The sequence below is a fragment of the Hyperolius riggenbachi genome, chromosome 2, assembly GCF_040937935.1.
Source record: "Hyperolius riggenbachi isolate aHypRig1 chromosome 2, aHypRig1.pri, whole genome shotgun sequence".
NCBI lineage: Eukaryota > Metazoa > Chordata > Amphibia > Anura > Hyperoliidae > Hyperolius > Hyperolius riggenbachi.
The window spans coordinates 277,010,058-277,035,716 of record NC_090647.1 but is presented as its reverse complement, the minus strand read 5'-3'; the positions used below and the strand labels follow the sequence as shown (position 1 = coordinate 277,035,716).

The 25,659-nt window shown below is 41.2% G+C and overlaps 1 protein-coding gene across 5 annotated transcripts in view; it reads right to left on the bottom strand.

Moving 5' to 3' along the window:
- Positions 1-25,659, bottom strand: part of BCAS3 (BCAS3 microtubule associated cell migration factor) — a 1,423,373-nt gene that overhangs the window by 90,834 nt on the left and 1,306,880 nt on the right. For 3 of the 5 annotated variants that reach the window (XM_068268730.1, XM_068268728.1, XM_068268729.1), the window contains one exon: positions 1,442-1,609. In XM_068268730.1, the coding sequence (XP_068124831.1) occupies positions 1,442-1,609 (168 nt within the window). Of the gene's footprint in view, positions 1-1,428; positions 1,610-25,659 lie in introns of those variants that run through there. The other 2 variants (XM_068268731.1, XM_068268732.1) reach the window with 2 other exon arrangements.

Sequence of the window (25,659 nt, the reverse complement as noted above, 5' to 3'; positions counted from 1 at the left end):
GACTAGAGTTCAGCTGTGGGTTTAGAGCACTTGTGAGGGGTAGTAAGCCAGAGTGAAAAGGTGAGTTTTGAGGGCTTTCTTGAAGATGTTGAAGGAGGGGGCTGCCCTAATGGGTGGAGGTAGGGAGTTCCATAGTTTGGAGCCGCTCTTGAGAAGTCCTGGAGGCGTGCATGGGACTGGCTGATGCGGGGGGCGGTTAAGCGAAGTTCATTGGAAGAGCGGAGTGAGTGGCTAGGTGTGTACCTCTGAGTAAGATCGGAAATGTAGGTTGGACAGGTTTTGTGGACAGATTTGTAGGTCAGACACAGTATCTTGAATCTGATTCTGGACTGGATAGGAAGCCAGTGGAGGGATTCAAGGAGGGGATCCGCCATGGTGGAGCGATGGGAGCAGTGGATAATTCTGGCTGCTGCATTCATGATGGACTGCAGTGGGGCTGTTCGGGTCATAGGGAGACCAGACAGCAGGGCATTGCAGTAATCAAGGCGGGAAATTATGAGGGCATGGATGAGGAGTTGGGTGGTGGCAGAGGTCAGAAAAGGGTGAATCTTACAGATGTTACGAAGGTGGAAGTTGCAGGACTTTGTGAGGTTTTGGATGTGGGGAGTGAAGGAGAGTGCGGAGTCCAGGGTGACACCCAGACAACGGGCTTGAGAGGTAGGCTGAATGGTAGTGTGGTTAACAGTGACATGCACATCTGGGAGGTTTATGGATGTCCGGGGTGGGAAGATCATAAATTCCGTTTTGTCTAGGTTTAGTTTCAGGAACCTAGCGGACATCCAGGAGGAGATGGCTGATAGACAGGAGGAGACCTTGTCCATGGTAGTGGTGGATATGTCAGGGGTGTGGAAGTAGATCTGGGTGTCATCTGCATACAGATGATAGTTAAAACCCATGGAGGAGATAACCTTGCCAATGGAGGATGTGTATAGGTTGAACAGTAGGGGGCCAAGGACCGAACCCTGGGGGACTCCCACCAAGAGGTGGTTGGGGGTGGATGAGGACTCATTGAAGGCGGTCGTGAAGGAGCAGTTGGAGAAGTAGGATGAAAGCCAGGACAGGGCAAGATCGTGAATGCCCATGGACTGGAGGGACTGGAGGAGTAGGGGATGATCTACTGTGTCAAAAGCTGCTGAAAGGTCAAGAAGGAGAAGAATGGAGTATTTGCATAATCATTCATCAATAAGGAATTATTTGCATCTCATTGACCATCCCCCAACTCCTTATCTTTAGATGTTATATAAGTGCACCAAACAGCTTTTCCTAGCACCAGCTCTAGCTTCAGAAGTCTGAACATCACTCCCCTCCTTGGGCTACTCCTATTACTCAGAGGAGTAGATGATGCTCAATGGTATGAAAGGTAGCTGAAACACAATGTAATGCATAAGAAAACATGATTTTTAAAAATAGTGGGACCTTATATCACACCTCTTTTTTGTACCTGTTCCAGATACCACCACATCTCGGTTTGGGGACTCAGACATGGCATCAGCAAGCCGCTCACGGAGACCTTCATCTGTGCTTTCAGTGGAGGAGATATGGCGCAAACCAAAACTCTCTGGCCAGCTCCCACATACTTCCAAGAGAGTCACACTCCGATCATAAGCTCCTAAAATGAATTACACAAATAGTTATATACAGTCTTTAGCTATTACAGTTGCTAATAATTATTGCCATTCATTTTAATTCACGATAACACTAAGGCCCATATGCAATTCACTTTTTCACCTGGGTTTTCTCCTAGGTGATAATTTTAAACTTGTCAATAAAATGCCTTTTAAGCCACCAGCAAGCAAGAAAATGTTCAAAATAATATTGGTAGTACTTTTTCACCTACTTGTTGGTACTTTTTTAGTTGAAAAGTACTGGAAACCGGGAGGATGGCAAGGGACACATATGTGCTCATGGGGCTGGAGGAAGTCCCGGGTGAGTATAAAAGTTTTTTTATCACGGGATTACAGATACACTTTTTGTGCTGTAAGTATTTTGTCACTACTGAATGCAACCTCAGCCACAACCTTCTGTTCAAATGATGAAAAAGAATATCTACAATTTATATATGTAAATAATTCACACTTAATCGAGGCAACAGGAGACCAGAAGGTAACTGCCAGATCTATCTGTATTTCAAGTGCTGAATTATTGAAGACTTGATTTACTACTGCCCATTTACTACTGCCTATTTCTCAGTAAAGAATTGCTCTTGTTCCACATTAAATATGTTAGGTTTGGTACACTGGTATGGTATCCATAAATATAGTAAAAACAATACATCATTGTAGATAATAACGTACAATGCATAACTCCAGATAAAGATTTTTGCAAGCTTTCAATGCTCACTGCAGGGTATAACAATTTTTATTTTCAGCCACTACAAACAAAAATGTTAAGAATTACTTAACCTCCTTGCCGGTTATCCCGAACTCAGCTCGGGGTAACCTGCGTAGGAGGATTTCTCAGGCCCCGCTGGGCCGATTTTCAAAAAAATTTTTTCCTGCACGCAGCTAGCACTTTGCTAGCTGCATGTAGTTTCCGATCGCCGCTGCTCGCCGCCACCCGACGTGCTCCCCCCCCCTCCAGACCCCTTTCACAGCCTGGCCAATCAGTGCCAGGCAGCGCTGAGGGGTGGATTGGGATTCCCTCTGACGTCCCGACGTCCATGATGTCAGTGACGTCATCCCGGTTGCGGCGAGCCAACAGATGGCAATGATTCTGTTAGTTATAGTGAAAGTCTTGTCATTTTTATGTTATACTATTTTATTATAACTGTTTTTGGATTGTGGAATGAATTGACTGGGTTTCCATTAATTCTTATGGGGAAATTTGCTTTTGATTACAAGCATGTTTCAACAAATTATGCTCGCAAACCAAGGTTCTACTGTACAGCCAAAGCAACCCAGGGGTATATGAAAGGGAACCTGAGATCTTGTTACTGGGGGTATTTATACTTACTTGGGGCTTCCTCCAGCCCCATGAGGTGCGTGGGCTCCCTTGACGTCCTCCCCGGTCACTCCATTACTTTGTAATCCCCTAATTTTTAAGGTGATTAAATGCTCAACCCCCACATCCATATTACAAACTTCTCTTTGGGCATCTAAAGATACTGTGGAATCCATTAACATGGGTGCATTAAAAGAGGGAAAGATTTGCCATGTCAATGAAAAAAAAAACCCATATTAAAAATTATGTGAGCTGGTTGTCTCTTCTCTTGATGATCACCAATTTAAAATAACTAAACAGGGCTGAAACATATTAAGGTGTTAATATAAAATAAATGTAAGGTTGCATTTATGTTATTTTAATGCATCTTCCATACAAGATTCATGTGCGCACAGCTGCATTGCTTGCTTGTTGACCGTCACTGCAGTGTGAGACATAACATTCTAAGTATGGACTGTTTTCACATGCCACATACAGGTCAGTTATACAGTAAGGTTTAGTCACTTTGATGGAACCTGCCTGTATAGTTTTTAATGCTGTGATTTTGATTGATAAAACTGGGATTGTAAAGGGCAGTATTGATCAGGAAGGTGAATATAAGTGACATTAAACCTAAGATAATTGGACGGCAAGTCATTTGGCAGGTGCACAGTTTTGTGCTTCCTTTAACAACTAGCAGAGCAGTTTTCTCTAGGAATCTGGTCAAAGTGAGGATTCAGAATGCCTGATTTAGACTAACTAAAGGTGGGCGACAGTGTGGAATATAAGTGATTAACAAACCTGTGCAATTTTTTTTAAAGCTGGCTTGCAATAATGCCATAAGTTTGCAACCCTCACCTTGGTCATATTGAAAAATAGTGGAGGTCATTGAATGTTTGTATAGAAGAGTTTTGTAAAATTACAGCCCCGCATGCAACCACAGTATTTTGTTTGGGAAGTATTAATCATTGTGAAACTGGCACACCACAGGCTTGCCAATTGCTGCTCTGCTGGAGCACAAAGGTACACTACATGTTTCGGGCGGAGTCTTTCCTTCAGTGTAGTGCAATTCTGTGCTCCAGTACAGCAATAATTTATAAGCCTCTTGTGTGCCAGCTCCATTATTTTGGTTTGTGGATTTGTGGTGTTCCTATGGAGATTCAGCTGAAAGGATCTGTGACCAGCAGGGTATATGTACAGAGGAGAAAGATTTATTTCAAGTATTAATCATTTGTATGATCGGTAAAAGAAGGAATAGGGGAATAGAGATACAGATCTATACGTTGCAGGTCATCAGCCCACCTTAATACTTTATGGGCCCGTAATTCACTTTTTCTCCCAAGTTTGTTTCACATCTTATCAGTAAAGTTCCGTTTAATACACCAGCAAGCAAGAAATTACTTTTTGCTGTACTTTTCACCTACTTTTTGGTACTTTTCAATTGCAGAGTGAGGAAAAGTTATTTTAAACAGTAAAAAAAAACTTAGGGGGCCTACACAAATCAAATTTTGATTGGTCAATAATTGGTCAATTTTACCTCTTCAATAAGGTGTGGGAGCTTAACAACACAATCTGCATTAAAAATCTGTTAGCCCTCACACTAGTGGTAAAAAGTGGTAAAAGTGGCTAATCAAAATTGGATGTGTGTACAAATAGAAGGTGAAAAATGATCTCCTAGGAAACAACTTAAGGTAGCCATACAGCTATCAATTTTGCGACCCAGTCAACCATCTGCATTTAAATCTCACCTGTTCCAGCTGCCACGATTGTCCAGCTGCTCTTGGTCTTGTTCGCTGCTTCTCCGTTGCCAGGTGCACGTGCTATACGCAACTACCATGTGGAGTGCTAATGGGGAAACAGCCAACAAGACCAGGAGCAGCTGGTATAGATTAGATTTGAATGCACAGGCACCATGGGGGGGGGGGGGGAGATTAGCATTTGGGGGGACATAGGTCAGGTGATGTCACAAGGGTGATTCTCAAGCGATTTCATGCCTGCGGTGTATGGGACCCAGCAGATCTCTCTCTGATCAGATTCATTCAGAGAGATATTTGTCGATTGGTGGACCTGCCCATATATCGCTAGATGTTTGTTTGCAGGTTGCAAAGAAAACAAAATCAAGAGCATCACAGAGGCCCTTATACATGAAGACCAATATACAGTTACTCCTGTTTTATTGCCCGATGAAGCGGGTTATAGCCAAAGAGACGAGTAGCAAAATTTTGGAGTTTTATGATTAAAGAAATTTCACTGAATACAGACTATTTGGGTCTTTTTGGGGAGATAAGTCCACAACTACCTGCATTTTAAACTGTTTTTAATCTATTTTGGCTCCTCTGTTTATTATGCTTATATCGCTAGATGTATGGGAGTCATATCTCTCATAATTGGTTTCTGGAAATGCTGACTTTTTCAGTTACATTTCCATAGGTATAGCCCTGTGCCATTTATACTGCAATGCCACGCAGGATCTGAGCGATTATGGAATGCAGGAAGCTTATTTGTGTGGATGCAGGAGGCTCCAGAGGGGAAGAAAAGGACTATGAAACAGCCAGCAGCACATCTTGGCATCTTATGGTGCCAGCTTTTATGTACAAATGTATTTTTTGTTATTTACTGTAGCTGCAGGTTTGTTTTAACAAAAGTGGACCTATCCTTTAAACAGGCTTCTTACTACAGATAGATAAATATGTTTCATTTACTAAACCCTCATCTCTGCTAGTTTGCAGAAAGAAATGCAAATGCTTAGGCTTCTCTAAGTTAAAAGTACATGAAACATGTCCTTGTTATCAGCCCCTTTGGTTTTCCCCTTTGATCAGCTGTCAGAAACTATCTACACTTGTACTCTGTGACTGTGCAGTTTCACAGCACACTCTCTGTCAATGACAGGTGGTAATAGAAAGGGTGAGAGACCAAGCCCTGCGGCAGGCGTCCCTTCCTCTGATAACATCCAAAGTAGTGGATGATAACTGTTCATAAACACTTGGCCAGCCAGTTACTCCATACATCAGCAAAGAGGACAAGATAATCCCAACCAGAAATGGCATGAGTGCAGCATAAGGCACTAGCAGTTGTGGATTTATATGGCTTGGGCTGGCTTTTTCTGGCCCCAGAATTTCATCAGTTCACTTCCATCAAACTGATGCATCTCTTGCATTGCTGTAAAGAGTATTCCCAAAACTTGTAGACCCCTCAAAAGCAAGGAAAAAACTAGATCTTACATGTCATCTGCACTTGAACTTTCACGAACCCCATTTGAACTTTCTGAAAAGTGTTCTGAAACTTTAAGCCTTCTCAAATCTCTCTGGATTTACCTCACTTCTAAAGACTTTTAATTTGACAGGCAAAATCTATCATTATAATGTTGTACAAATCACAGTTTATCTGTGAAATAAGACGCCGGCGACACACAAAAGAATACAAAATCAATTTTTACGCTGCAGTTTTTAAAAAAAAAAAAAAAACCAAACAAGGCTAAAGCCACACAAAATATTTAGCATCCTTTCAGTCACGCGGAATATTTTTCACACCTTCCTGGTTAAATAGTGTGAAGAACTGGAGACGATTGCCAGTTAACTCTGACAAGTTTCTCACATGCCTTAGCTGTAAATGAAAAGATTGATGAAAGATGCGTTCTTGACTTGTGTTATTCTGAAGAGAGATAAAGAAACAAAACTATTTTGTCTCTTGCAAGTAGACCTTTTAATAACAAAGAACATGTTTTTTTGAAGCTTTGCCAAACATGGATTCTCTGCATGTGTGAACAGACACTTTATAGAGGGTCAATCTCTTGTTCCTGGGATACTTCAGTAAGAACAGAAGATACAAATAAAGTGTTACCGGCGCTTTCAAGGTCTAAAACAGATTTTTTTTTTCTGTATCAACGTGTGAGGCACAAATGTTAATGTATGTGTGGGTTCCAGGGATTACCAACATTGAAAGATTTTCCTTCTTGAGATTTACAGAGCCTTCTCTGAACTTTTGTTTTATCTCTTGCACTCTTTACACTCCCTTCTGCAGTATGAGTAGATTTCAGGGAGTTGCTTCATGTGTGCAAAAAAGGCAAAAAGCTATCTTGAGTTTAGAATGAGAGAGAGGCTTACTGTAGTGGTATCAGCTAATTTTAAAGGAGAAGCACAACCACACTAATGAGCCAATCCATACTCCCACAAGCAAAGTTTCTATGGAGTCCTCATTATTCATAATTAACAAGCAACTTAAAAAGATCCTGTAAACTGGTTGTAAGTCTTCACAGTATGCAGCCGTAAAATATAAGCAGCAACTCCCCACTTTCGCTTACAGAACTCTTCAAAGCTCAAGAAGCTCTTTAACTTTTGTTGGCCTTCTTGGTACCAAAGTCCATATGAGTCATAATCCTAGTAATGCATGTCTCATCTCAGCCAGGCCCCTCCTATGACAGCCATACCCCTCTCCCCAACTGCATAAAAGATTATTGTCTGCCTGAATAAACTGGCCAATTAGTTGTGAGGAGGGCAGAGTGGAAGCCAAGTCGAGCCATTTTGATCTGGTACCTGAGACCTGTCAGGGCTCGGTAGAGAATACTTAAGGCTCTATTCACACGTAGTCCACACTCAGAAATAGACCTCCAGTGCGGTTCAGTGTATCTGTCCTATATATATATGTGCCACTGTAATGTAAAGTGTAAACTGAACATTACAGCAGACAGCAATGCTGACGTGTTCAGACTGTATACTTGTAGTGATCCCCTACAGATTTTCATAAAGTGCTACATCTTTCACAATTCTGAATTAATATTATATGTTACAAGTCAAGATTACCATGTCCAAAATAGCATGTATGTCAAAGCTTAAAGATGAACTGTAGTGAAAATAACATAATGAATAAAATTGCTTTTTTTTTTTTTTTTTTTTTTTTTACAAAATGTGTTTATAGATTATTTATTCAGTGTTTGCCCATTCTAAACTCTTTCCTCTCCCTGATTTACATTCTCAAATGTATCACTGGTTGTGGCATTTTTAGTTCTGCCAGGTGATCTGTATGGAATGTTTGTTACTGAGAGTTCTATGCACAGAGGGAGATATTGTCATTTGGCAGTTATTTGCCACAATGCAATGAGGTTCGCAGACAACCGGTCAGGACCAGGTCATGACATCACACTATGGGAGGGATTTCAGTACAATATCAGCCATAAAGACCCCCTTGATGATCTGTTCGAGAAAAGGTAAACATTTCTTGTGGGAAAGGGGGTGTCAGCTACTGACTGGAATGACCTTTAATCCTTGGTTGAAGTACCTCTAAGTTTTAATTTTGGCTTAAAGTACACACAATGATGTAACAAACAAGGATTTTTTTATAAACTAACAACGGATTACAGCACGATTCAAGAATTACTTACATCCCAAAGAATGATGAAAATCAATATACCATTTCATGGTTTGACATTTGTTGCAATCATTATATTTACTTGTACATTTCTTTTCCTAGTTTCTAGTTACACACATGTTTCTAAACTATCAATCCCGTAACAAATAAGGGCTTCCACTGGCAGCAAAAGAGGTCCCTTACTTCCATTGTTTAGGCATCATTCCGCTTAAGCATCTCAAGGCTCATTGCATCTCAGGTCAAGTAGCATAAATGTTTGTGGCTAAGTGTCAAAAGAAAATAAATTGGCCTAAAATTTGACAAACAATTAAGCAGAAAATGGGACTTTTATTTGCCACCTTAAATGGACTCTTAATGACCTTCTGTATATAAGGTATTAACAGTAAAATGGCCATTTTATCCTAAATGAGGGCATAAAAAAAACAGAAGAAGAGGAATTTGTTGTCTCCTGTAGTAAATGTCACATATGAGTAGCACATCATAAGGTTTACAGCTCATGTTGATTTAAAGTAGAATTAAAAGCTACCATAGAAAACAAAACAAAAATATAGCATAATCTATAGTGGTAACAATGGGTGAGATTCATTATGTTATGTTGAACTTTTTATGCACACAGGCACATGTAATGTTCAATCGGAGTTATGCTGTTAGGAATCATGTTGTCAGGAATCATGTATTATCATTTCCTGCTGGTTGGTGGTAGTATGGAGTTGGACAATCCTGGACTTTGTGGCTGTACGCTGGTATAAGGACTTGCAGTTCCCGTTATGGCCTGCGGGTAATTCAGGAGTACTTGTTACAGAAGCACACCACCAGCTGCTTCCTGCCACTAATTACCTGGACTATATAAAGACTGCCTCTTCCTCCCAAGGATTGCCAGAACTATGTTGGTCCCAGGCCTGTGTTTCTGGACATTCCTGAACTTGTTTCCTGAAACCTGTCTTTGCATACCCATTGATACAACCAAGTAACCAAGCAGCTCGGGGTGACCCAAACCACTAGGAATGTGTAGGGGGATAAAAGAGTAACATACAAATCCCAGGCTGGATAAATTGCAGCATGCGTTGTTGTTGCAGAATGCACGCTGCAATTTATCCAGCCTGGGATTTGTGTTGCCTGGCTATGCAGCCTAAGAATAACAGCGATGAGGTGGACGCAGCTTAGAGTTGGAGGACACCTGAATCAGCAGTTAACACACAGACAGAGAGGATTCTGGTAAAGCAGCTGTGACAGCTGGACTCAGGAGTTAGGACCCACCCACCAGCCTGTCCTGCCGAAACCCAGAAGTCCATTTCTACAGGACACTGACACTGCTGGCCACGGCATGGAAAGAGGGGGAGCACCGCACAGTGGGAGGCACGGACGTTCCTAAAAGACGTTCTTAAAGTGATTTAACTTTTTGTAAGTGCATTACTTATTTTTACAATATAAAACTTTTGGTTTCATGCACCATAGAGCACTCCTTTCTTCTCTAGATTGCTTGCATATCCCAAACTGTGGAACGGCTCAGGTGTTGTGGAGTGACGCTTCCTGCAGCAATTCATCTCTTGTTTGAGAGCTGAATCATTTTTGTGGTACTTAGGTACTTAAAGGACCACTGTCACAAAAATCTTAAAATTTAAAATATTTGCAAACACAAACAAATAAGAAGCATGTTTCTTCCAGAGTAAAATGAGCCATAAATTACTTTTTTCCTATGTTGCTGTCATTTACGGTAGGGAGTAGAAATCTGACATAACTGACAGGTTTTGGGCTAGTCCATCTCTCCATAGGGGAATCTCAGCATGGCCTTTATTCTTTATAAAGACATTCCCTGAAAAAGATTTAAACAAACATGCTGGCCAGCCACCTTGCTCACTGCACATTTTTTGGCAGTTGGATGGAACACCTGCCATTCACTAAGTGCTTTTGAAAATAAGAAGAAACCCCTGAGAATCCTCCATGAGGAGATGGGCTAATACAAAACCTGTTGGTTCTGTCAGATTTATTCTACTTACTGTAAGTGTCAGCAACATAGGAGAAAAGTAATTTATGGCTCATTTTACTGTGCAAGAAATGTACTTCTTATCTGTATATGTTTACATATATTTTAAATTTTACGATTTTTGCAACAGTGGTCCTTTAAGGCCATGTCCATGTCATGTTTGTGGTAAACATAGCATCAGTTAGAACAACTGACTAGGTCTGAAAACTGTCTGGTCACTGATGTTTCACCAAAGCACTGGTGTTCATCTACAATTGTTCTCTAATTGGATGAACCCTGTATATTCAACTACTCTCCTAAGAATATAGACTTCTAACATGAATATTTGCAATTATTCAGTGTAGTAGCTGAGATCTGGGTTATACAACAATAAGTTGAAAATCTGAGGACATTGTTTCTCACCCAATGCATCCTTTGGAATAAGAAGAAACCAATCAATATGCCTGATGGCATTTTCTCCTCATACTTAATGCCATGTGGAATTATTTTGGCGCCATACAGACCAACCATATTAATTAGAATGGAATTATTGCAAAAGCAATAGATTCTGATGTAGCATGAAGATCAGACGCATGTGATCATGGTATCTGATGGAAATATGTCATAAAACAAAACAGCAAAGACAAAAACAATGGATTTGATATGTCTGGCTGCAAGGAAGGAGACACTGAATACAGAAAACAATAATTAAAGGAAAATAAATCATGGCCCTTGAGAGGGTCATTCTAATGTATCATACTTTACCAATTTAATCTTCATCACGGTTAATGGCTACAAGTTTCAGTCTATGACATTAAACCTTGATTAAAACTTAATGTGGAACGAAACAAAAGGCGGATCAATGGAAGGAAACATACCACACAAAGATTGTAATTACTTACTATTAGATGTTTGTAAGCATTCAGAATTTAGTCATATACTCTATCTCTACTAGTTAAATTCAGTTGTCTTTTGGCTAGTTGTGTGACGTGTGTAGCGTGTTAATGTTTGTCACCCCAAATCTTTCATACTTTTTGGCTCTCAACAAGTCCTTAATACCCCCAACATCTAAAGATAACATTAATATTACAGCATTCAGTGGTATTGCATTGATTATGAATGGAACATCTATCTGTTCCAGCTTCCTTTCTACAAATTATTTTATCACAGACAAAAAAAAAATTACTTTAAAAAATAATTAAGTTACAGCAGAGAAAGTTCATGAGGGGGAAAAATGTTGAAATAATACTGTCATTATCCAGTCACCATCTCATGACCATAGCGAGCGATATGTCAGACCAAACCCCTCTGCATGTAGAAACATCTTTTTTTTTATGTCGGAAACTTTTGAAGCCTGAACTTTGTAATCTATGGGAATGTGTTTTCATAAATCAGGGTAGATGGTTCTCCATCCATCAGATTTATCATAGCTGAGTTTCAGATGTGAAACCAGATATACTCCTTACCAAGGCATGTCTCACTTGTCCTTCTAGATTATGCCTGACCTCTTAGTCTGCTCTCTAGGAATGCAGGCCAAAATATGAAAACATCCCTATGCAGAAAGATGCAAACTACTAAAAACCTGCAAACACTTGCAACTTGGAACGTTAGCTATAAAAGCGTACTGTTCTCAGACAACGGTTTTTCAGGGAACTCTGCCAAATGCATACAGGTGTCCCTTGATGCCTGCTGATAGCTTATTAGTGATCGGGCATGCTGAAAAGTGACGCTTGAACACTATTGTCATGCACTGCCGCAGGCACCAACAGCTCTACCCATACAGCTAAGCAGCATGTTTGTACATCGATCGTTTCAGAACTGCCGCTGTATGTTGTGTCGTCTGGCTGGATGTGCACTGTAATTTATATAAAGAATTCAATACATTTTGTCTTTTAAAAAAGGATGTACTGTAGAAGCCTTAGCAGCCCTGCATGCATAATCTCTGGACAGCTAATGCGTGCCAGAGTGTCTTCAAACAGTATATGCTGTCTAGCTGCCTAAAGCAGTGGTACAGGGAGCTTCTTTATATTTATCTGCTCCAGGCAGCTGGATGGCATCTTCTCCCCTCCACCTGCAGCACTGCAATCTCTGCATCCTCCTCGGAGTTCGAATCACATGATATGACATGTGATTATAACCCAGGGGATGGTGTTGGTGCTGCGCCGCCGCCGGTGGAGGAAAAGAGTCATCCATCTGCCCGATGCAAGTAAATACAGCGGCAGTTCTGAAACGATTGATGTACAAACATCGCTCCCTGTGCCACTCTGCACACACTGCCAGGCTGGGAAAGGCACACTTCCCCAGCAGCCAAAAAAAAAAAAAAAAGTCCATGCAGCCACGTTCAATTTAACTGTATGTGGCTGTTAATGGGTTAAAGGACCACCATAATAAAAAGATAAGTCAAATATGAAAAACTGTACATTGCAGTCGTAAACGTATACATACCAAGGTATTTTTGGTAGTGAACCTATTGCTTGATTACAGACTAACATGTAGCAATACATTCCAATTCACCTTGTGCTTAGAAAACTTTAGTAACTAAAGTCAAAGGTTTTTTATAACTCCCAGAACACTGAGGCATTTTTAAAAGGAACCCGAGGTGAAATATGGAGCCTTCCAAATGTATTTCCTTTTAAACAATACCAGTTGTCTGGCAATCCTGCTGATATTTCTGGTCAATAGTGTCTGAATCACACACCTGAAACAAGCATGCAGCTAAAATTGTCAAATTTTTGTCAGAAACATCCGATCTGCAAACTTGATCACGGTATATGGCTAAAACTGTTAGAGAGAGTAGCTTAGCAAGAGAGCCAGGGAATGTGCATTGTTTAAAAGGAAAATAAATATGTTAGTCTCCTTATGTCTCTTACCTCAGGTTCCCTATAACTGTACAAGGAAACCAGAGTACTGCATTTGGATAAACTACAGAACACAGAGATCAGGATTTATCAATGCTACACCAGAATCTGGTGCAGATCCAGTACAAACAAAGTTGCTATTCATGTAATAAGCTATTTCTGCTTGTTTTTTGTTGTTGTTGTTTCTTTCATAGATTTTGTAACCCCTGTACCTGCAATCTAGCCTTGTTCAGCAAATATCAGCATAAGCCATCATACACTATCAGATGAGTTTTAAATCAAGTAAATGATCAATATCTGAATGAAATTGACGGTTTAAAGTGGAATATAACCCTGCATTTCAACTTTGCTCTAAAACATTATTTACAGCATATTATATGCAACTAGCATTTTTTTTTACTAGACCAGCATTGGAAGGGTTAAACACAGAGGTTTAAAGTCGTGGAGAGATATGCAGAAGTTCAGATAGATACATTCTATTTAGTCAAATGTATCTATTGAGAAATGTTACACACTCTTTGGCTGTCCTCCAAGCTCCTTCTCAGTGAGAGAGATGAGTCACATTCAACACTTAGATACATTTATGTAAACAAAATGTATCTATTTCAGGTTCGGATGCGTCTGCAGAAATCTCCAGGAACTTTAAAGCCCTGTGTAACCCTTCCAATGCTGGTCTAGTAAAAAAAAATGCTGGTTGCATATAATATACTGTAAATAATGTTTTAGAGCAAAGTTGAAATGCAGGGTTATATTCCGCTTAAACTTGAGTGATGAAGCATATTTGCTATTTGAACCATGTATATTTGATGTGATGTCACCCCTGCTTGAAATAGTAGCACATGAATGCTGTGTTAGTCAGCTTCCCCCACCACATAGGCCCATGTGAATCTGAGAAAAGAATGGCTTTTTCTCGATCCCTCTATGATCCATATTTTGATATGTCTCATTGTATCAACTTGATTATGGTAGTTATAAAATATTGTTTTGTTAGGGTCAATACTTGTATGTACAGTTATCATGCGCAAATGTTAATTTGAGATGAGGGATGGTGTTTTATGCACAAAAGCACAATTATATCATACACTAAGCAATGCCTTATTTCATAGATTAATTAGTTTGTAGCAATTATGTGTGTCAATGTTTCCCCTTGTATGATCATTTTAGTGTTTTACACAAGTAAATGATTACTCAACTGCAATGCAAAAAAATAAAATGCATTGCATTAAAGCCATGAGAATTAGAAGTTACAGTTGCATGGTACACTGTGCTTAAAGAGAGTCTGAAGCGAGAATAAATCTCACTTCAGACCTCATAGATAGCAAAGGCATGTGTGCCCTGCTAAAACGCTGCTATCCCGCGGCTTAACGGGGTCCCCTTATCCCCCAAATCTCCTCCGTACAGCCGGGGAGCGCTTCCTGGTTGGGGCAGGGCTAACCGCCGCAGCCCTGCCCCATGCGCGTCTGTCAGCGCGTATCTCCGCCTCTCCCCCGCCCCTCTCAGTCTTCCTTCACTGAGAGGGACGGGGGAGAGGCGGCGATGCGCCGCTGATAGATGCGCCATTAGCCCTGCCTCCAGGAGCGACCAAGTCTGCAACCAAGTGTTGCAGTGGGGGGTTTGGGGGTGAAGGGACCCCCGTTTAGCGGCGCGATAGCGGCGGTTTAGCAGGGGCACACATGCCCCTGCTAACTATGAGCTCTGAAGCGAGATTTATTGTCGCTTCAGAGTCTCTTTAAAGCCAGGCATTCCAACATAGCACTGGTTTGTGCACCTACAATTCTACATCCTAAGGGCCCTTTTACACGTAATCAGTTGCTTTCAGTTATAACTGAAAGAAAACTGATTTTCAAAGTAATGCCCATGTTTTCCTATGGCCTCTTTGAGGCAGGGGTCACACTTATCGGCTGTCGTACGCGTTTTCTGCACAGAAAAACTGACTTCAACTGAGAACTCATGTTAATCAATAAGCAAGGTCACACTTTAATGCAGATTTCGCACGCAGAAAGAAAACAGACATCTTGCGCAATTTGTCAGTTTTCTCTATAAATTACATTAGCTGCTCTAAGGCAGGGTCACACTTGTCTTTCAGTTTTCTGAAAAGTGTAGAAACTGAAAGACAAGTGTGACCCCTGCACTTAACGCGTTTTAACTGAAATCTTCTTCCCAATGCACTGCTATGGAATACCAACCGCACTAATGCGTACTAACGCATACTAACGCATACTAACGCACACTAACGCATACCAACTGATTAAGTGTAAAAGGGGCCTAAGTAGAGATGAACTTTCACATTTGGATCGGCCTTCCAAATGCTTTGGAACAGAACCAGAACTTTTACATATTCAGGCTGCGGCAGGGGGGATTAACTTATCCCTGTCCCCACCTCTGCCTGCTGCACTCCAGGTCACAATCCCCCTCCTTAACACTTCCTCCTTCAGGCTGTGAATAAATGAGATTTTAGGAAATGGAACACGACGTGGAGTGCAGTGGTCAGAGGCAGCGACTAGTGATGAGCATGAATTCCGCACAATTATAATTTTGTATCTAATTTCGCAATTACGATGCAAAATCGTAATATGAAATTACAGGAAAATAACCATAGTCATATGTCTATGTATAACTCGTGTAGTGTATGTAGTCACTCTAGAGCCAATGTTAGGGGGAGATAATTAACTCATCTGTATCCTGGAAAAACCTAATTACCTCTGCAATTTGGCCAGGCATAGCAGAGAAAGTTTTTTTTTAACTCTCAGCTCTGCCTACTTGTGACACTGTGATAGGAAACATGCTGCTTTCACGATGTCTCCAGTAATTGGTATTGCCAAGATTGCGAAGGCATCAAAAATTACGTACGGCCGTAACTGTGAAAATGTATGCAAAATTTTGCATAATCAGAATTTATATGTAAAGGTTTTGGTTCTGTTCTGAAGCATTTGCAACCCCGTTCCAAATGTGTACACTCATCACTAATATCTATTCAATTAAAAACCTCTCATAGTTATGATGACCATTAGACTAAAGCAGCTGAAAAACATAAAATAGATGTTCTTCAAAAGAGAATGTCATAAGGAGGCCACACACTTATAGATTTGCAGCAGATTTGATCATCGGATAAATTTCTGTCAGGTGCCTGTCAAGTTGAATCTGACAGGAATCTATTTCATGTGTGACACCCACTAGGAACAGATTTCCAATCTATTTCAGAATGAAATCTATTGCAAGTCGATCTAAATGCATTATTGGACCATTAGATCCAATGCAACCCTATGGGCCATCAATCTGCTGCCAGCAGCAGATCGACTTACATTTTCCATCCTGTCAGAAAAATCAAATTGATCGAAATCGGCCGCAAGTCAATTGATCGATTTGATAGAATCAATTTCTGATAGATTTCTTAGAATCGATCGATCGTTGGCTGAAATCGACCAGTGTATGGACCCCTTACTGCTAATATACTGCTTACTTTGGAGAAGTGTGTAGTAGCAAGGAGATTTTTCATTTGAGGCGGTCAGTAAATCTTTTTTGTCAAGATCTGCTATGGACAGATTTCATACATTTTATCCAGTAAGAATTAAATGCAGATAGAGTGATTGCTAATGACAGATGCAGAAACTCTTAGCTATTGAAAGTGCCGGTTAAGAAAACAAATGGTATCGAGGCCAGAAAACCTAAATTCAATATCTTAATACAGAACGAAAAGTAAACATGTAAACCACCAATCTAATCTATGCAATTGATTTTCTATGGGAAATGGGACTAGTCTCCATGGAAAATAGTTAAGTGAAACATAATATAAAGCATGTCCTTAGATCTTATGATAATATATGTCTGATTTCCTGTTTTCCATATACCTCTTGATTAATATACAGATCATTCATTAACATGGCCACAGACAAAGTACAGAAATCTAAGAAGACTGCATAGCTCTGTTCATAATTTAAAATCGCAATGGATTCTTGAGTGACAGTGACTTCATGGATGACTCTGCTAAAATGTAGCAAATCTTCCAACAAGCAAATAAGATTTCCACTGTCAACATTCACTCAGTATCTCAAACTGCAACTTTGTGCCATCTGCATAGCAGCTGTTTTTCATACATTCTGTCTCATTGTTGTAACCTCTCTATCAACTTCAGTTGTGGCTATTCCTGCTGAAGCAGCTCCGTTAGCTGAAAAACTCTGCTTTTCAGGGGTTATGTATTAAACTGTCTAAATTCTGGACAGCTTCATACGGCTGTCACATGTTTTCCAGTGTGTGATTACAACCTTTTCAAACCCTTCCATTTCTCAGCTCTCCCCCACACACATAAGAACCAGGAATACCCTTCACATCTTGAATACTTCCTTAACATAAACCACCTCATTACTTTTACATTTCACCTTTACAAAGTAGGCAGGCTGAGCTGCACATTACCTCCAGCCCTCAACCATTGTCAGAGCTCAAGCTAAAACTTCCATCTGGTGAGAGGAAGTATATTCAGAGTTTCTGTCATGTGACTTACAGCAACACCGGCCAATCAGGAGCTCTGATTCAGCACCTACCGAAACGTCAAAGAGAATTACCAGTGGGACGTCAGACTACAGATAGCTGTCATTGTGTATCCTGAAAGCTTCATATGGCAAAATGCAAAACTTTAGCGTTATATTTTAGTTGCCGTATAAGAATACTGTACAATTATACATTGGAGAAATACAAAAATTGAAACCGAGAGCCCAATATGGTGTAGTATGTCACAAAAATTGAATTACAATGTTACAGTAACAAGTAATATACTCACAAGTCTGGGTTACCACAAAGGCAACCACTGGATGCACAGGTGGGGAGAATTGTAACCTGACCCCACTCAGGTATTAAGAAGTTGCTCTCTGTAGACAGGAAAAAATGGGGATATACCCCTCCACCAAGGGTGGACTAGATCAGATTGAAAATTTGTGATAACAGAGGCGCCAAATTAGAGTAAAACCATCTAAGATCAGTTTAAAAGGAGGGGGGTTGGTGGATACCACCCTCAGGTATATAAAGACCAGCCAATGAGTCGTTATATATAAATAATATAATTTATTATAGAATCTCCAGGCATGCAACGCGTTTCACGGGTCAAGTGCCCGCTTCATCAGGCAATCAGTGTTGGAGATACACTATGAGACAAAAACAAAATAAAACAATATATACCAATGGACGCTAGGCGAATACAAAATAAAAAACAAAGATCTTTTGTAAGCATCAGAAAAAGTCCATAGTTCATTACCAAATGCATACAAATCATGGGAAACGAGAGACTTATACACAGCATTTCTGCCCCTGAATCACATAAGGGTATGTTACATTGTGTGTGCAGAAACAGACAATACAAAAAATATGTCTGAATGAAATGACAAACTCTCCGTATTTCAAGACACTGATACAAACACTTGTGGATCTCCTGGACAGTTATAAAATGTAATCGAGGTTCCAACAAAATGATAAATAAATAAATAATAAGTGGTATGCCAAAAAATTCATATAAATGCATGTAATTGCACTTGCCCCAGGATTTGGTTACACTTATACGAGTAGGAATATGATATTGCATATAAAACTAAACTAGACTAAAGTGCAAGGTGCAGAAGCATGGAGCTTCCAGAAGCATAATGATGGACATAAAAGAGATCAAGTGATCACTATATTACTCACCGAGGCTGTATCAATTTTCAGGCCCAGCGCCTACTGTAAAGGGTGTTGCGCGTGATAGGGATGTTATAAGGACACTGGGCGCCAGCGTGGAACAAGGTCTAACCCGGAAGAGCAGCCCACGGTTGCTTCCGGTAGCAAGAGCAAACGGGCAGGTAGCGCGATGTGATGCTGACGTCATGTCGCAAATTATGCGTGTCGGGGGAGGATGCGGATGTAAGGTTGCGTCTCTCCTCGTCAATACGTAGATGGGGAATAGTGCATGCGCATTAAGTGATTGAGGACGACGACGCCATGCTGGTGTGGGCGGCTGGGCTATTCTAAAAGCTGTACCACTGTCCCTTATATTAATAGAATAATTAGGCGGGGCAGTGGGAAAGTATATGCAAATTTGCATATACTTTCCCACTGCCCCGCCTAATTATTCTCCAACCCCACTCCTTTTAAACTGATCTTAGATGGTTTTACTCTAATTTGGTGCCTCTGTTATCACAAATTTTCAATCTATACAATTATACAGTATGTCTATTTATCTCCTCCTCCAGTTGTACATTGACCTCTTCTGCGCTATAGAAAATTCCTCCCATCTGTTGTGTCAATCCACCTATGTGAATAATCTTGCGCATGTTAAGGTGGCCATACATCAGGTGACTTATTGGCAACCACGTGGGGCGCTTGTGTGTGTGTAAGAATCCGGAGACGGAGCCAGCGGTGGACGCCAACAGGTAAAGTATACTGCGTGGGGAAACAGGGGGTACATTTTACACTAGGGGGGCAGTGCGGGGGGCGTTGAGGAGCCATTCACACTTGTAAATCTGCAATTAATCCATGGGATCCATGTGGTAAGCAGACCGAACTTCTGTGCAGTTTGCACAGGCAGGTAGATGAGTTTCCCCATATAGCCTATGAGGGTAACGCATATGCCTCAGGCTACAGGCGGACCATCAGAGTGGACATTACACTGTCCATTCCCGCTGATCCAGCGTAAGTGGGAAATGAGCCTAACACAGTGTGATACAATCACACCATATAGCCTACCATTTGGTAATATGTTTGCTGAAACTTTTAAAAAATAAAGACTAATTTCCAAGTAAGTGTGTAGAGATATAACATTACAATGTTTATATTACTTATATGTTTCCATCGTTTGCTTAGGAATGAATGTGCACTAATTTTCTTTTACAGTTGCTTTTGTAGCATAAAAAGTGTACATTACTTGTAAATAAATAAAAGTCCATTCAGAAGTGGATAAGTGACCACAGCTGAGTATAGTTCTCACAAGTTGTTGAGCACTACATTTGGGGAAAGTGATCTACTATTTCAATTTAGACTATGTAAATTTTGTAAGAAAACAAATGCTGAATATTAAGCTCAAAGAAGGTGGTATGGGCGCTCCTCCTAAAAAATGTGAATACTCAACCTAATCTACAATGGTGGATCGCTATACACGACTGGGGGTATCTCCTCCTTAAGGATATATGCGGTTATGTGTACAGCGCTCCCACCCCATGTGTATGATAATAAGTTAATAGCTAATTCCATATACCTCCCTCTCCATGTCAGACCACTGCCACAAACTGCTGTGGATTTCTCAGCGCATTGACACAGACGTTGACACCGTTTTTTAAGGAGGAGGTGTTTCTCATGAGGAGAAGATCAACTGTAAGCATCACAACAAGCGAGATAGCTGGTCTGTACTGGGTCAGCCGGGCCATCTGGGGAGCGCTTATTTGTTCTCTACTGTATGGTTTGCATGGTTAGGCACTGACACTGTGGAGAAGCTATATCACGGGGAGAGTATCACAGGTGGAGGAAGTGTTGAGCACTGATGTTTATAAATTGGATTACGCTATGTACCTTCCCCCTCTCCTTTTGAGTTGCATACAGGGAGAAGCCTGCTGATGTGGCCAACATGACTGTCTGAGCGAGCTTTGCTGATATTTAAGCTATCAGCCACTGGACATTGGTGAGAGTATAACTACTAACTATGCTTGTCGGGAATTTAGCATCAGTGAATGTGAAACGGTCTACTGGATTGATTGGCTATATAAGAGTGGACTTTATTCATGAGCTTCTGATTTGGACTTATGTCATATTGATTTGCATTTAGTATATGGAATTAGCTATTAACTTATTATCATACACATGAGGTGGGAGCGCTGTACACATAACCGCATAAATGCTGAATATTGTAGGTTGAACTGCTTTATGTACAGCTACATACACACTTGCACACTTTGTCACCCCCAAATGATTTTTACAGTATATTTCTCGTTTCAGAACAATTGCTGTATAAACACACTATTTGGCTTCCAATGCATTCTGCTTCACAGAAAGAGGTTGGGGTACCATGCTGCGGGAACACCCTTTAAATTGCAGGACAGCAATCCAAACAGGCAGTGCACTACAGGGAAGGCCAGCGATGTCAGTGGACATTTGCACACACTTTACATTTTTGATTTAAACAATAATGGGCCAAAGTCTACCTCCATGACTAATCTTTATATTTTTAAAAAATATGTTATTTTTAGGCTGTTGAAATCTAAAATTATCTTAAAAAGGCTAGGTGGCCCTATAGTGATAGGTAAAGGCTAGGTGGCCTATATCTTACTCACTTAACCTACCTGCTCTCACTCACATGGAGGTCTAATACATTCAGACACTAAATTATTTCACCTGCCGTGCCACATGACAATCACGGTCTAGTGTGCAGTGAAGGAATTTCTTGGAAGACATAATTTAAGAGTGTATAGGATTTCTGCACTTGGGACAGCCTGAAAACTCCAGCGGTGTAAATAGGAGCCCTGTGGTTTTAACATACACATGTAAATGTAGACTGGATACATAGTGGATAAACACGGGCTATCACATTTTACCCACAAGCCAGGGAGATCTAACAGTGCAAGAGTTTCTAAAGTGTACAAAAGCAGAAGATTGAATTTCTTAGAGACACTAAATTGGATTTGTCTTGTTTCATGGACGTTTGTGGTAGCTGCTGTGCTATGGATTACATCTGGTTACATGTGAATTCACTTTACCTAGATGGTGTATTGTAAAAACGCTACACCCTGCCTGGGCATGTGGCCAGTTAAAGGATACTGCAGAGGAAAAAAATGTGTACACAAAAGAAAGAGTCCTTTGATGGACACATAAACAAAATAAATAGAATTAAATATGATACTGCATTTAATATATTGGCTATAATGCTGGACACCTTGGATCAATTTTTAAATATCATTATTTGGTAAGTGTGTTTGATTTTAAGTGGTGCACTTCAGGACCCCCCAGCTGATGTACTCTACTGCCTATTAAAGAGTAACTCCGCTTTAACCTAGAAGCTCTACAACAACTGTCAATGCTATATAAGCTATTTTGTAAAAGAGTTCCATTAAAGCGGGATTGTCACCATAAAAATCAAATTTCAACAGCAACTGGTCTGAGTGTATTAAGTGATAAAGATGCTAATTCTGCTTTCAAAACTTTCTCTGCTGTTATGATTTGGAGTTATCACATACTTTAGGAGCACTGGCCCTTTAGTAGTCAGTGCCAAACAGTTGCATGCTGGGGGTTCTTTTTATCTATAATATATTCCTCCTCTTCCATTTATTTAGCTTCCTAGCTGCTTATCTGAAACATGATCCCCTGCTCACTTGTGTTTACAAGCAAGGCTGAGGTGCCTTAGCGATTGGAGGATAAAAGAAAAAAAAGTAAAGGGCAGAAATGACATCAGGATTTAGCCTAAACTGTGGGCAAAAGACATGGTTCCCACCTGGAATAGAATTATCTTCATTTACTGTATACAATTCACTGAAATCAAAATGTGGACAGTACAATACATGTGTTATGTAAGTTGATCAAGTATTTATCTACTTATATATGTGTTTTTTCCCCCTGGCATAGTATGGCTAATCCTACTGCTTTAAAATATTGTTTTTCAACTTCATTCTCCAGCACACAACGGCTTCAGCAGCTTTTCCTGGTAAGCATATGGAAAGATTCAAGCTAAGATGAACAATAACTCACAGGTATGTCAGTTTAATGAAGCCTGTTATTATAATTGAAAAGTATAGAGATGTTTTAATAAGGACTCTTTTTTCTTAGCCAGTGTACAAATACACTTTAAAGCAAACTTGAAGTAAGAAAGCTTCAGGCTTGATACTTCCCTTAGCAGAGAGAAATCTCTGAATAGCATAACATTTCCTATTCCTCCACTTGACCATTGCTGTCCTCTGTTGTAGCTATCCGACCCGTTGGGTTGAAGAGCCCTTTGGAACTACTCACGCCCCTGAGTAGTTCTGAGGATGAGTGCATTCCTACTACACATGCATGAGTCTGATCCACACATATAACTTTTTTGTAAATGGGTCAGAATATGAACTCTTTGAATGTCCATGCTAGACTTATCAAAATGTGTGAGCTTGAGGCTAAGTTCACAGTGGGACGTTAAAGTCGCACGTTAAAACAGCATTTAACGCAGAATAACTCACTGCAATGAAAAATCAATGCCCTGTTCACAGTGCACACGTTGCGTTGGTGTCTAACGCTGCACGTTAAGTAAAAGTACTGCATGCAGTGCGTTATACACGTTATTAGCTGCGTTGGACTGTTTGCACATGCTCAGTAATGACTTGGTGTCACGGAATAGCCGTGAGAAACGCAGGTGAATCTAGAGAATTCACAGTCGCTTTCCTGATCGCTCCCTGTCGGATCTGTGCAGTCATGCAAGCGATCCGAAAACGACATTTTTGTGTTGTTTTAAATCCAGAGATCTGTTCCCCTGTGAGCCAAAGCAGTCCCCTCACCCCTCATGAATGCCTCACCACTCAGGAATCTCGCACGTGGCAGGGTTCCCTGCAGGGCCTAGCTCATTCCCCCTACAGCAGATGTCCCCATGAAAAGGACCAGGAAACTGGCTCCACAGGGGGGCCATAGAAAGCCAGCCGATCCGGCACCGAGCATGGGCCATAAGGAAAGCATGGGTGATATGATTTCCTGTCGGCATACGAAAACCGTATGTCGCACAGCTATAAAATTCATATCGTCTTGTCCGGTAAAATCTGGCCATCGTGCTGATATGAAATTCCTTGGGATAGACCGTCCGGTTATCGAGATATTAATCTTCTCAGGAGCCTGACCCGCTGGCTTAGCCGTGTCTGATGTCATATTAATCTGTATTTTCCAACAAGTCTGAAGCTGTTACCCCCCTAAATATAACGTGTATGGTTCAGGAGTTACAGCATTTCATAAGTTTAGCCCTAAAATCTCTCAGAGGGAATGAACTGTCATTGGTGGGTGACTCAGAGGGGCGGCATTGCCACACCCCCAAACCAGCTTCATCAAAAGCACCTGGCCAGCAGGCGGGCGGGGAATTCCTCCCTTTACCATCTTCATGACAAGCTGCTGCCAGCCAGAGGACATAGGGCTGGTGGCCATTTTGCTGACCCATCTGAACAAAGAACTCTAAGAACTTGAAACCGTTTTGCTTGAACTTGATTGGAAACCAGAACTCTGATTTTTCCCACAAAAAGGACATCTTTCCAGGAACTAAGTATTTTTCTCCCTTCTTTTATTTTTCATTCTGGCTATTACTGCTTTCATAATTGTTGGTTTTCATAATTGTCTGTATATATTAATTATTTATATTGCGTGAATAAACGACTTTCTCCAAGTCATTCACTTTCCGCTACCCTGCTTATCAGCACACACACAGAAATGATCCCGGATCTCTGAAGATACGCTACTGTTTGTTTGTTGTTGGCTAGACAGAATATCGTGTGTTTAACCGTTTTATTCGCAGGATTAGTCAGTCAGTTAGTGGGCCCCACGGTCCCATAGTAACCGCGGTGGTGGCAGTTTACTCTGAACCAGTGGGTGACGTTGTAATCACCCGTGTCTCACAGGCTCCCTTCTGAGCTGTCTGCGGCTAATTCTTAACGGTTCCTGCGCATTGACTGCGACCAGAGTTCGCACGATCTGTGCGCTGGCATCGTTTAGAAGGCTAAGTGCGGTCAGCCACTGAGGGCTCCTGTGACAGTGTTAGGCAGCGGTTGGGACCTGTGTTGTGCTGAAAGTATCTACGATAGCGCTAGCGCTATCGAGAAACGAACTAATTCGTTGGTGTAGCTGGAAGGCAATATATTTTTTATATATACAGAGAGACTGTGTAGCCAGTACCCCTTCCCCAAAGTTTTATTTTATTTGGCATGGAAATGTCCGGGAACTACCAGAACATGTGCCTAGCAGACCTGGAAAATCTTTGCGAAGAGAGGGGCATTGGCATCCTCCGCAAGACAAAACGGGACCTGATAGCCGACTTGTCCAGATGGGATACCCAGCAACTGCGGGAGCCGGGAGTGTCCGCTGAGGTGGATACCAGCCCATCTGACAATCGAGGGGAACCAGAGACTGAGACTCCGGACCGTACAGAGGTTGTGCATCCTGAGGGCCCTGCATCAACAGTTACGCCGGAGAATGTCAGTGTGGACCCCAATCCCAGAGTTTCTGACAGTACTCGCCCGGAACTGGCCAGTACTGGACTGTCCATGGGTGCTGACCCGGTAATGCAGCAGGCATTACAAAAGCTCATGGAGACTGACCTGGACAAGTACCTGCAGTACATGCGTGAGGAGCGCCAATCTGCAGAACGCAAGGCTGCTGCTGCTGCTGCTGAACGCCACGCGGAGAGGGATGCCGCAGAGGCGCGGGAGAGACGACAGCATGAGCTCAACATGGCAAAGGTTCAACAGGCCAGCCGGAGTTCACCGCCCAGCCTCCCTGCCGAAGGAGCTGCAGCACCCGTAAGTGCAAAATTTAAATTTGCTAATATTGAAAAAGACACTGACATTGACTTGTTTTTGCGGTCTTTTGAAAAAGCATGCCGTCAGTATC